At 34.0% G+C, this 14,224-nt stretch overlaps 1 protein-coding gene across 5 annotated transcripts in view; it reads right to left on the minus strand.

Moving 5' to 3' along the window:
• Positions 1-14,224, minus strand: part of Fndc3a (fibronectin type III domain containing 3A) — a 158,461-nt gene that overhangs the window by 18,036 nt on the left and 126,201 nt on the right. For all 5 annotated transcript variants that reach the window (XM_046454003.2, XM_046454000.2, XM_046454002.2 and 2 more), the window contains 6 exons: positions 12,423-12,597; positions 10,260-10,346; positions 4,874-5,012; positions 3,052-3,120; positions 1,680-1,798; positions 56-161 (listed from right to left, as the gene is read on the minus strand). In XM_046454003.2, coding sequence (XP_046309959.1) covers positions 56-161; positions 1,680-1,798; positions 3,052-3,120; positions 4,874-5,012; positions 10,260-10,346; positions 12,423-12,597 — 695 coding nt within the window. The remainder of the gene's footprint in view (positions 1-55; positions 162-1,679; positions 1,799-3,051; positions 3,121-4,873; positions 5,013-10,259; positions 10,347-12,422; positions 12,598-14,224) is intronic.

Here is a 14,224-nt window from a genome sequence, read left to right on the forward strand (position 1 = left end):
AAGATGAATATGTTCATTTCTAATAATTAAAATTTATTACTAAAATGAAAATTACCCCATCGTAACTGTATTTCTTTTGCTTTGGGTCTACCCTGTAATCTGGGAGGGAGGCATGGGCCAGGAGGTACAGCTGGAGTTTGCACAAGTAAAGATTCAGAGACCTGCCAAAACAAAAGCAAAAACAAAACAAACAAACAAAAAAATGCCACAAACCAAATAACCAGAGTGCTTTTGGTAAAGGAAAAGAACAAAACATAAAGACTATACCAATAACTTGAAATTACACTTGACTATCAACTAAAAAGGACTAAAGTTCTGCATAAAATAAAAATCTAATGACTAAAATCACTAAAACAAAATTTTTATATACAAACAAAGACATGTGACTATGATACACAAAGAAGTTAGTGGAAAAAGAACCTCCAATAATCCTTTCCTTTCTTTGTATAGTTAAAAAAACAGTAGGGTGTGATGGCACATGCTATAATTCCAGTTACTCTGGAGACTGAAGTAAGAGAGTCTCAAGTTTGAGGACAGTGTTAGCAGGACTCTGACTCAAAATAAAAAATAAAAAGGGTTGGAGATGCAACATAGTGGCACAGCACTTGCCTACTATGTTTGAGGCGCTGGGTTTAATCCCTAGTACTGCAAACAAAAACAAAAACAAACATACAAAACCAACAAGATCAATCTACCCCCTAAAACAAAACAAAATTCAACATGATATAATAATAAATAATATAATAGTTTTTATATGTTTTTGTAAACCTAAGGAGATTTTCTTTTTCTTTCTCTTTTACCTTTGCAGATCTGGGGATTGAACCCAGGGTCACAAGCATGTTACGCAAGTGCTTTGCCATTGAGCTACACCTCCAACCCCAGGGAGATTTTCTTACTGGATAAAATGAAGCAACTGGATCACAAGCCTATTGGGCAGGACTTACACTCAATTTCACAATACTCACATTTAATTTCTTTAGTCTTTTTTTTTTTTTGTGTGTGTGGGGGGTGGGGTGGGTGGAGTGGTACTGGGAATTGAATCCAGGGGTGCTCTACCACTGAGCTACATTCCCAGATCTTTTCATTTTTTTATTTTTTATTTTTTTTGAGACAAGATCTTGCTAAATTTCATAGGCTGGCCTTGAAATTAAGATCCTTTTGCCTCAATCTCTGGAGTTCCTGGAATCACAGCATGTGCCACTGCACCCCTGCTTACAATATTCACATTTTCAACAAATTGATTATAATTCATTTTTTTAGAAGAGCACTTCATGTTAAATTTCATTTGAAAAATAGTAATTATAAATGCTCCAAGAAATCATTCTTGGGTAAATTCATTTAAAAACTCATTCTTATATAAAAAATTTACCCCTCCAGAATATTATAAATTTCTAATATATTATCAATGTACATTTAAATCCACTTTGGTTATTGAGTCTCTAATAACAGAATGGTCAACTTTTCTGAAATAAGAAAACGTTTTAACATAACAACATTAAATGATACTTTATGGTTTCCCCTGACACACATAGTTTATACGGCTGTAAATCAGTGTACAATTATTTTATTTCTATTTCTGCTTGGTATGGTTACTGAGCATCATCCTAAAATTTAGCTTTACAAAATTTCCTTTAGTGTTTGCATAGCTAAACACCAGAGAGACAGTACATAAGCATTACCGCACTCTGTCCTCCATCACTAATGCAATAAACTCGTAAACGATAGTAACAGCCTGGATTCAGTCGATCACAAAGATGTTCTCTTGTAGCACCACTGTATATCATATCCCATTTGTTTCCTGTAAGAAGAAAAAATTGTGTTCATACACCTACAAGGTAATGTTTAACGTTTTGTTATCATGGACATGGCAGGTATCCTAGTTTCACTAAATAAGTGTTTATGTAATTTGACAGAAACAACTTAAGCTCGTTACAAATTTCCTGGAAATGATCTAATTGTCTTTATGTGTGCAGCTTCCTAGACAAATATGTGTAGCTTTGTTGAAGTGAAATATCTCTGTAATTCTGTACAGACTTGACTTAGATTGATAATTTGCTTTTAATTGAACATTTTAAATGTGTTTACTGGTCCAGTAATAACATTATAACAAAGCGTAGAAAGAATCAATATCATAGGAAGTTTAGTCTGAATTAAAATATATTCTCATTTTGGGCAGGAAATAGATCATTTCATAGAAGTAAAAACTGCTAAGTGTGTGATTCAAGAAAACTAAAAAAATGTGAGTTAAATTTTAGAACAAAAATTTTCTCTGGTACATATGGTTGTAAATTTAACTGAACTACCTTTAGAAGATGTCATAGTATCTAATGACTTAGTCTGGGTATTCTGGGACTGAGCAATGTAAACAAATGAAGAAAAAATGTAAGAAAATGTAAACATAATAATATAGGTAATACAGCAGTCTCACATTTGATTTAGTATATTTCTGGAGATCACAATTTGAAGTGGGTTAATTAACATACAAAATCCTAACTGCTACCAACAAGCAACAAACAATCAAGGACAGTCCACAGTGATGCAAGTATCTTTTCAACGTACAAATGAAAAGCAGAGAAAAGATATAAAATGTAAAATCATTAGAATAAATCAGAATAAATCTATCAAATTTTAACAGCTATTCTTTTATTTTTACTTTTTTTATTGGTTGTTCAAAACATTACAAAGCTCTTGACATATCATATTTCATACATTTGATTCAAGTGGGTTATGAACTCCCATTTTTACCCCGTATACAGACTGCAGAATCACATCGGTTACACATCCACGTTTTTACATATTGCCATACTAGTGACTGTTGTATTCTGCTATCTTTCCTATCCTCTACTATCCCCCCTCCCCTCCCCTCCCATCTTCTCTCTCTACCCCATCTACTGTAATTCATTTCTCTCCCTTGATTTTTTTTCTCCCTTTCCCCTCACATCCTCTTATATGTAATTTTGTATAACAATGAGGGTCTCCTTCCATTTCCATGCAATTTCCCTTCTCTCTCCCTTTCCCTCCCACCTCTCGTCCCTTAACAGCTATTCTTACCATTAGAACCTTCTGCCATCTCCACTACATACTTATTGATGGGTGCCCCTCCATTGTCTTTTGGTGGATCTATCCAAAGAAACAAGTGGTGTCAGGCAAAGTTCATACAATGTAAAAATGATAGAAAATCCTAATAAACAGAATATCAAACTCAGATTGTTTAAAAAGAAAAAAAAATCACAGCAATTATTAATACCTATACCTTATTATTGCATGCTATTGTCACCTGCTTTTCAGTTAATTTACCATATTTTTCCCACGACTATAAATATGGTTCCCTCTAAGAATTTTAATATACTATTTATTTACTTTGTGGTACTAGAGATTAAATGAAGGGGCACTTTGCCCCCAAGAGACATCCTCAGCCCATTTTATTTTTTGAGACAGGGTCTTGCTAAGTTGCCCAGGCTGGACTTGAATTTGTGATCCTCCTGTTTTAGCTTCCCAAGTTGCTGGTATGACAAGCATGCACCACCACACCCAGCTCTAAAAACAATTTTTAATGACAACACAATATTCCATTCACCTTTCATTCTATGGTGGTTTGAAATATGAGGATATTTTATAATTACCACTGAAGTCTTTTTTATTGGTCTGAATTCTTTGGCCAGAGATGAAGTTTCTATAACTTTGTTTTCCCCTTTAACTAGTATATAAGAGGACGTTCAAGAAATGTCTGTTTTAAATGAATAAGTGCTTTTTATTTCTCCTGAGAGCCATTATGACCCAAGTTAACTTTGTCTGCAAATTCAGTCATTTTTCATCTCACAGTGTTACCTTGCCCATAATCTGATCCCCAGTTTCTCTTGTATCAAAATTGAGTGTACAAAGCTTTCCACAAAAAAGATGCTCAATGAATGACTCACATTTCTTACTGCTAATTTGGGCTAACAAGTTTACTGGAGTATCTTTTTTTCCCCTATAATCACAAAGCCTTACTGAAAAACTGATACCAAAACAGGAGATCACTGTTATATACTACAAAAAACCAAACATATTACACTGACTTGGTAGATTATATCATAATTACTGAACTTATGATTAGACTGTGAGAAAATAAATTCAGGAAGTTGTGTAGATTTATAAGTGTTGTTTTCTTCTATTATTATTCTTGTTATTGTTAGTATTTGCAGTGCTGGGGATCAAAAACAGGACCATGTGAATGACAGATAAGTGCTCTACCACTAAGCTACTTTGCCAGTTCTTAGTGTTGCTTTCTTCTTTTTTTTAGAATGTAACAGTGTTTTTTATTAAAATATTTTTTACTGGTACATTATAATCATACATATTAGAAGGCTTTGTTGTTTCATATTTATACATGCACACAGCATAATTTGGTCAACTTCATTTCCCAAGTGTTGCTTTCTTCTAAATGAACAACATTCTGAGTCTGGCCTTTCCTCTTATAGGTTGACGCAACACTGTTAAACCACACAAAGAACAGAGTCTGAGCATGGCTGAAAACCATGGTCATCTTGTGGCATTATACATCTATAGCCTAAAAATTTATGTTTCTTTTTATTTCATCTCTAGCCAAAGTCATGGTGATTCCTTCACAAGCCCAACCCATCTAAATCACCTTCAAATATCTTAAAAACTATCTTCATATTAAAATTATTTTATTCAAATATAAAAGTAATAATGTGGGGCTGGGGTTGTGGCTCGGTGGTAGAGTGCTTGCCTAGCACGTGTGAGGTGCTGGGTTCAATCCTCAGCACCACATAAAAATAAATAAATAAATAAAATGAAGATATTGTGTCCAACTACAAATAAAAAAAATAAAAAATAGAGTAATAATATACAAATATGCATAATATCTTACCCCAAGTTATTTTAAAACTGTGTGAATGTATCTTTCCTTTAACTGAAGGTTTTACAGGTACTCCTGGTTTATCAGGGCAGGTAGTAAATTCTACTACTTCACTTGGATTACTTTTACCTTCTGAGTTATAAGCAATAACCTGTGACGAGAACACAAAGACTTAAAATGATATGTTTGGTATCTAATGAAAACTGGCTTAATGAACAAAGAATGTAATGAAGAAAAATAGTTTCCATTAAATGATAAAACACATTTTCAGAATGTGATAGCTTGTTCCTTTGAGAATTGCTTGTTTTCAATAGGGACTTGGCATATATACAGAATATGCAAAGTACTTGCCTTTTAGAGTCAGTATTGGGAATACAAGTGCAAGTTTAACATTTTGACACTTCAGTCAGAATGGCAGCTATTAAGAATACAAACAACAATAAGTGTTGGTGAAGATGTGGGGAAAAAAGCACAGTCATACACTGCTGGTGGGACTGCAAATTGGTGCAACCAATCTGGAAAGCAGGATGACATTCCATGTAAAACTTAGAATGGAACCACCATTTGACCCAGCAATCCCACTCCTTGGTTTATATACAAAGGACTTAAAAACAGCATACTATAGTGATGCAGCCACATCAATATATATAGCAGCACAATTCACAATAGTTAAATTGTTGAGTCAACCTAGATGCCCTTCAATAGATGAATGGATTTAAAAACTGTGGTATATACACAATGGAATATTACTCTTTCGAGAATAAAATCATGGCATTTGCAGGTGAATGAATGGGGTTGGAGAATATCACACTAAGTGAAGTTAAGCCAATCCCCAAAACTAAAGGTCAAATGTTTTCTCTGATATGTGGATGCTGATCCATAATGGGGGTGGGGGTGGGGAGCATGGGATGAATGGAGGAACGGAGGAACTTTAGATAGGGCAAAGGGGAAGGAGGGGAAATGGGAGTAAGAAAGATGGTGGAATAAGATGGACATCACTACCCACAAGTCATGTATGAAGACACGAATGCTGTGAATATACTTTGTGTACAACCAGAGATATGAAAAATTGTGCTCTATATGTATACTATAAATTGAAACACATTCTGCTGTCATGTATAATAAATTAGAATGAATGAATGAATAAATAAATAAATAAACAAACCATTTTGACACTAAACAATGGCCATCAAAGGAACAAGCTATAACCGGATGATTCTTGAAGTGCTTTAGGCATGCTGTACTTATTTTCTAGTGCTTTAAAAAGATGTCCACAAATTCTTTCACTCTTCTTTCTTCAAAAGATGAAAGCTCATTCCCTTTCCCTTGGGTGTGAGGAGTCCTTACTGACTCCCTCTAACAAACAGGATGTAGGAGAAATGACAGTGTGCCTTTACATGACTATAACCCCAGTCACATCTTAACTACAACCTTGTGGACATTAGACACTCAACTAAACGTCCTGAATTCCTGGCCTGTAGAAATCAAGATAATAAAAGCAATATTCATTTTTGTCAAGCTATGGGGTAATTTGTCATATAGCAATAGTGAAACGTAATTAACATCTAGATTTCAATTTATATGGTTTTAGAAATTCATTTATACTTATAATATTTTTACCTCATTATAGACAGGAACTATGATAGTATACACTAGAGATGAGGATTTATTTAGTAAACCTACCACTCCAAATAATTTGTGCAGCCCATGAGAACTCAGTAAAATTTAAAATTTAGTTCAATTTTTCGATTTTGCTTAGGCCTCTTCAGTCCTTTCACATGGTCAGATGGATTTTTCAGGATCTATTTTCTTACTCTTCTGCTTTATAAATGAGACTAAATAGACTAAAGAGGTTTAAAACAGTGTCTATTTAAACTTATTTAAACTTTTAAAGAACAGTGTCCCTAAAAGCCATAAAGATTCATACAACTATTTTTAAAGTCTCTCTATATATTTCATCATTGCCCCTTTTATTATAGAGCACCTTTTTCAATTAGCCACAAAAGTAATTAAAGGCAAGAAATTGAAAGTTTTTTCTCTCCCTAATTTTACAAATAATCATAGATTTATTTAGTGCTTACCACACGGGGAGCACTTTGCAACAAATTCTACATGTGATGTAGTCCTTACCTTTAATGAGTTGAGAATAATTTTTTTTCCTTCATTTTTTTGAGAGAGTGGTCTTGCTATGTTGCCCAGTCAGGCCTCAAACTCCTGGGCTACAGTGATCCTCTTGCCTCAGCCTCTAGAGCATTGGGACTACTGGTGTGAGTCACTGCACCTGGCTCTGCTTTAACTTTTTGACTATTATGAATAATGCTATGAATATCTGTGTACTTTTAAAATTTTTCTTCCAGTGCTGGTGACTGAATCAAGAGCCTTGCACCTAGTAGTCAAGTCCTACCCTAGCTAAAGAGTCTAGAGATCTTATGCAGAAGATAGGGAAGGATGAGTAAGTAGTTCTAATCAATTTGGTCCAAGTAAGAATGAAAGCAGTAAGTTTTAAAACTGGATAGATAATCTTATGTTATACTAAGGAGATTGTTTCTTAGAGTTAAAGCTATTTTTCAGAAAGATTAATCTAGGTATAGAATAAAACTATGAATAAAAGGTGAGAGAAGTACTGAAAGTAGTTACATATGGAATATGTTTGGAGATTCAGTATTCCTCAGGACAGAAGTCACAGCTGATATAAGGCAAAGAGATGATGCATGAAAGTGAGAAATAGTTATACCAGTAAAAGTTAAAGCCTTAGCTGGGAGTATACTTGAATTAGGGCAGAGAAAAAAGGAAGAGATTATAAATTGACCCCAGACAAGATAAGAATGAGAAAAGGAACATCATTATATACTGTCACACATGTTGACATACATAGGACCGGCCACTTGCCTCAAAAGCCTTTAATGCTTTGTCAAAAATTAGAAATAGTAGTATAATGAAGACCCATATATACTCATGTAGTTTGAAAAATGTACATTTTATAATGGTATTCTTCAAGCCTTTTTATTTTCCTTTATAAATGAGACATTAATGGGGGAAAAAAAAAGGCAAGCCTTTCCTGCTTTTTAAACAAATTTGGATACCAGGTCCCTGTTCAACTTCTAGTGTATCATTTGATAATAAGAATTGTTTATCACTCTCAATTTTAGGAATTCTGATTGCTTTGTTATATTTTAAAATTGTATTTTCATTTTTCTTTTGGTTTTAGATTTTTTCATTGTCTTAATTTCGTTTTAGTATTTTGAGTGTTCTAGGGTTACCTTCAGTGTAGAACCCTGAACTCTTAACATTTGCCTAATAGGAGAAATTCATTTTATGTTAATCATATTCTTATTGTTTCTTAGGAATAATAATATGCTATGTAGCCATTACTTCCGGGAGTATATTTTTAATATTTCTGCTTTAGAGTTTTAAGATTTTTATAAATATTAAATTGTATTTTGATTGATGGCTTGAAAGATTCTGCAATGCCAAGCTAAAAATGGAAGACTGAGACATGACAATGGGATTTAATGATTCAAAGCTACCTCAGCAGGGTCCTTAGCACATGGCTGAGCTCTAAATAAATGTCTGAGCTCCCAGAACTTTATAAAGGTATCATTTCCTATTTTCTGTACCCCCCACCCCAGATCAGTGGATCTCAAATTTTAGCAAGCACCAGAATTACCTAGAAGGTCTCCTATAACACATAGGCCTCTAAAATTGCTTATTTAGTTGGTGGCAATGAGGACTTGAGATCTTAAAACTTCTAATAAGTTCCCAGATAAGCTCTACAGACCATTCCATCAGCATTATCACTATTTTAGTTTGTTTGTTACTTAATAAGCCTGTACAAAACACCTTTCTATAATTAAGTGATGCATAAAGAGGTGGCTTATAGATGTGTATTTCCACTCCTGATCCCCATTACTGATCCTGTTATTTGGGAGCGGCCTATTAGAACTGCTGACTGTCTCCTTGGAGATTGTTTGCATACTCCCTCTCCTTGCAATTTGAGATTGACTTCTATAGTGCAAATTTCTATTGTGAGTCAGTAAAAGTGACACATATTTATGTGTGTTTATTCAGTATGTGTGTGGATTCAGTGGAAATAACATCTTGGTGTCACACGGTAGTAGAATTCTAAGTTTAATAAACTTGACAAATTAAAAAAGACAAACAAATTCCTCGATAGAAGACCTGTTGGCATGATAACTATTACTGAGCAAAAATACAATTTAACATTGCCATAAAAACTAGACTGAAAGTGTGTATTCCCCAGGTATTTTATGAATTTTGTAAATATAAAAACTGTGTTTGGAAATTAAAATGAGCTAGTCATCAGAAGTCTTTAAAATGAAGCTATATATAAAACATAATGACTGTGATTATCATGCACCATGTAATCAAATTTCTCATTATTAAGGTTTATTTGTAAGATTCTTAAGGTGTACTAAAATTTAACTTTGCTTTTTAATAACAAAAATAATTTAGTGGCCTCTATTATTTAAAAGGATAAGTAATTTTAAGGAAAGTTTAAATGTTGAATTCGTCAACGGATAAGCATCCTATTATATTCTTGGGAAAACTTCTGTATAATATTTAGGCTCGCTTATATATCTTATATATTAACTAGTTCAAGCACTGGCTGCCAAGAAATAGCAATGTATATACACATCACATTGCTAATACCCCAGAATGATGCTATAGTAGCAAAGATAAATTTTGGAAGTCTCCACAAAAGAATCTTCAAAGCTTGTCACTGCCTCAAATGAGAAAAAATGATATGTACATGGAATGATAAAATTAAAAATCATTACTTGGAACCATCAATTATAGTGATTACTGATTCAGACAGGACCATCAATGGGTACTAAAACTAATATGAAAATTTAATAAGGAGTAAGACATTTACAATAGTACACAGTACCTACAAACTATTTATTACAAAGGGAAGAAACATGGTAGATATTGTTTCCCTCCAATGATTATCAGATGGGACAACCTGAAATTGTGCACTACTCCATATGATGCACTGAGAAAAATACAGCATTACCTTTTGATATCACTGTCCAAAAAGCACACTGAGCATGTTTAAGAAAATCTGTATTTTAAAAGACATTTGTTCACATTATGCATGTAAGAGTCCCCCAAACATTAAACTGGTTTTGAATTTAAATATATAAAGTTTGAAAAGTATTATGATGTAATACGAAAGTAAAACAAAAAAGCTTGTTAGAATAGATCAATTATTTATGATTTAAAAACCAAAGAAATGAAGTATGTACTTAAAACAAGAACAATTAATACAAAAAACAAATATTTTAAGGGCTTTCAAAGCTTACCTTAAGTGCAAACTTGCCACAATGAAATCCATTATTCTGTATAATTAATATGCACTTACTAAAAAAAAGCCTACCTTAAATTTATACTTTGTACTACGTCTGAGATTTTTCACAGTGTAAGCAAGATCTTCTCCATCATACTTAGGCTTAAAACCATAACCCTGAAAAGGAAAAAAACAAAATCTTCATTAGATGTTTAACAGCAGAAATACAGGGAATAATGAACATGTGCAAAGACCCAGGTTTCTCCTCTTCATCTCCTTTTAGGTGCAATTAATACTCTGTTGAGCGTTATTCTCATGTTGATGCTTCTATCCTGAGTGCATGGACCCAGAAATGCTAGTGAACCGTTGTAGAATGATGAAGGAGATTACTTATTTTCAATAAATATAGCAGCCAAGAGAAGATCCTTGTGTTGAGGGAAGAAAAGGGGTCAAAGGCAACTTCTCCATCAGTTACCTATCCCAAGAACTAAAGGGAAGTTCCCAGATGTTACACAAAAGCTAATCAGTGTGTAACTATTTAATAGTTTAATTTGTCCTGAATGTGTTGTATTCAAGTGAATAAAGCAATGGCTGGTTGTACTGGCAGGTGAGGATACTGCTCAGGTTTGAGACTGCTACTTATAGTTCCAATGACAATGCTTTACTGTTTTACCAATGCTATCATTTTTAAAATTTTAAAAGTTTAATTTGTCCTCAATGTACTGTGTTCAGGTGAATAAATCAATGGTTGGGTGCACTGGCAGGTGAGGATACTGTTCAGGTTTGAGCCACTCTTTACAGTTCTAATGTTATCATGTTTAAAATTTTTAAAAACAGACATACAATTCATACATAATATTCCACTGTTTCATAGTAATATAATTCAAAGGTGCACAAGACTGTGTAGCCATTACCCAAACCTTAATTCCAGAATGAAGCCTGTCCTTTTTTGGTTAGCAGTTACTTTCCCCTCTTTTCATCCATTTTCTGCTTCCATCAATTGTCAATTTATACAAGTGGAATCACACAATATTTGGTCTTTTGTGACTGGTTTTCTTACTTAGTACAACGATGTGAAGATTCATTCATGTTCTGGCATGTTATCAGTATTCCTTTTTTATGGCTGAATGATATTTCACTGTATAGGGTATACCACATTTTGTTTATTCATTTATCCACTGATGGACATGAGTTACTTCTACTTTTTATTTTTTGAGATAGGGTCTTGCTACATTGTCCAGTGCATGCTAGGCAAGTGCTTTAGCACTGAGCTACATCCCCAGATGAACTCTTAGACTCAAGCAAAACACCTGCCTCACCCTCCAGAGTAGCCAGGACTACAGGTATGAGCCACTGTTCCTGGCTCTGCTTCAGTTTTTGGCTAGCACGAAAAATGCTATTATGAACATTAGTGTACTTTTTTTTTTTTTTTTTTTTTAAACAATGATGAGGATAAAACCCAGGGCCTTGTGCATACTAGGCATTAACTCTACTACTGTGCTATATATCTTATCCTCTGTTCAAATTTTAATCAATATGTGTTTTCAGACTATTGCTATTTTGACCCATATTGTTTCAAAGTGGTTTTGAAAAACTATGGAACTACAAAGATGCTATGTCTGCCGAAAACTAAAAAATAAACATTAAAAAATTCAAAAAAAAAAAAAAAGGAAAACTATGGAACTAAAGAAAGAAATAACAGAATATACCCTCTTATTCGGCTAGGTTCTAGCTCACAGAAGATCAGCAACAAGTATCCATTCAGGCTACACTATGTCTCACGTAAGACTCTTAAATCTTCTGTGACACTTTGAGAAGTAGCATATAATTATAGTTGGAGAAGGTAGACTTTTCCTCATCTTTTAAAGGTGCTTTGCCTAGTAGGAGGCTGTGATCTTCTCCCTCCCCAAAATATTTTCCCCAAAATGGATATATTTTCTTCTTCTGCAGTGCATGCTAGGCAAGTGCTTTAGCACTGAGCTACATCCCCAGATGTTAAATGAATACATTTAAAGTATAATCTATGCTTTTTTCCCCCAGTACATAGACACTCAAAAAATAAATGACTTTTTTACATTTGAGGAAAACAAAAGATTGAGTTCTTCCTCATTCCCAACTCCCCCCAAATAATAATAAAAAGGCCTGAAGGGACTGGGGGAAGGAGCTAACTATTGTGGCAATATTTATTTATCTGAAGTAATGCTACACTAAAATGTTTTCAATACCCTATTTAAAATACATATTCATACTTACTGAAGTTTCTTCTTCCATCTCTAAAATATAAGAAATTCCTTCATCTGACGGTGTTCCTGAGGGTTTACTCCACTGTAAGGACAACCAAGTAACTCCGGCCTTTGCTAATACAGGACTTGCTGGCATAGAAGGGGCACAGCCTGAGGTGTAATATAAGACTTCTTCACTAAAACCACTGTTGAAACAAACAAGTTTTAAAGAGGAATAACAAGAATTATTTTTACAGCTAAGGAACAAATTTTTGACTAATGTTATTTTTTTGAAAATGAAAATTTTTATTTTTGCAGTATGGAGGGGTCAAACCCAGAGCCCTGAACATACTAGGCAAGCGCGCTGTCACTGTCACTGAGCTACATCACCAACCCCAGAAAATGAAAACTTTTGATGGTTATTATAATCCAAATAATTTATCTTGGATTTGATAATATCTTCAAAGTTAACCAGGTTAAATATCAAAAAGTGAATTAGTATTCTTTAAAAAATGTAGTGTTAGAGCTGGTTGTGGTGATGCATGCCTGTAATTCCAGCAACTTGGGAGAATGAAGATGGAGGATCCCAAGTTTTTTTTTTTTTTTTTTAAGAGACAGAGAATTTTTTAATATTTATTTTTTAGTTTTCAGTGGATACAATATCTTTATTTTATTTTTATGTGGTGCTGAGGATCGAACCCAGCGTCCCATGCATGCCAGGCGAGCACGCTATTGCTTGAGCCACATCCCCAGCCCCCAAGTTTTTTTTTTTTTTTTAATATTTTTTTAATTGTAGATGAACACAATACCTTTATTTTTATGTGGTGCCGAGGATTGAACCCGGTGCTTCACATGTGCAAGGCACAACCCCAGCCCCAGAATATCCCAAGTTTGAGATGAGCCTCAGCAACTTAGTGAGGCCCTAAGCAACTTAGCAAGACCCTCTCTCAAAATAAAAAATAAAAAGAGCTGGGATGTGGCTCAGTGGTAAAGTGCCTGTTGAGTTCAATCCCTGTTAACAAGGGTGGAGGAGGCAATGTTAGCTGCGAATGCTGGTATAAGCTATAATTCCAACTATTTAGGAGGCTGAAACAAGAGAATCTAAAGTTCAAGGCAGCCTGGGTAACTTAGTGAGACACAGACTTAGAATAAAAGGATGGGGTTATGGCTCAGTGTTTGTCTTGTGTGAGGCCTTGGGTTCAATTTCAGGTACTACCAAAAAAACCCAAAAATAAAACAAAGTAATAAAAAAATGAAACAAACAAACAAACAAAACCTACCCAAACAAACAAAAACCAACAACAAACTGCAGTACTGTTCAACTTTCCTATCTTTTTTTGTTTTTGTTTTTTGTGGTGTTAGGGATTTGAACTCAGGGGCCTCAGTATGCTAGGCAAGCACTCTACTGCTGGGTTATATCCCCAAATCAAGACTTTATATTTTAATTACCTAGTCAGTGAAGAAATACACAAATTGCCTTATATGAAAGGTGAACACAGTAATAGTAACAGACTTCTATTTGTATAAACATACTTTCATATAATGCCATTTATATGAAACAGAAAATGCAAATTCTTGATTAGATAATTAAATACACCTGCCATCATAAAGGTAAGTAGGGTTATCTCTAGAATATAAATAATTTCAATATGACTCTCTTTGTATTTAAATCATACATCTTAGATGCTCTTGGAATTTAACAGACTTAAACAAAACAATGAAAGCACATATGCTGAGAATTAATACAAAACTTCTTAGTCACAGGTGAATGTTTTAATTTATATTTGAAATTGGAAAAGTTGCTAACTTTATCCTTACCTGTGGCACTCACAA

The sequence above is a fragment of the Marmota monax genome, unplaced genomic scaffold (genome assembly GCF_021218885.2).
Source record: "Marmota monax isolate L192 unplaced genomic scaffold, Marmota_monax_Labrador192_F-V1.1 WCK01_AAM20220418_F8-fsc00011, whole genome shotgun sequence".
NCBI classification, from domain to species: domain Eukaryota; kingdom Metazoa; phylum Chordata; class Mammalia; order Rodentia; family Sciuridae; genus Marmota; species Marmota monax.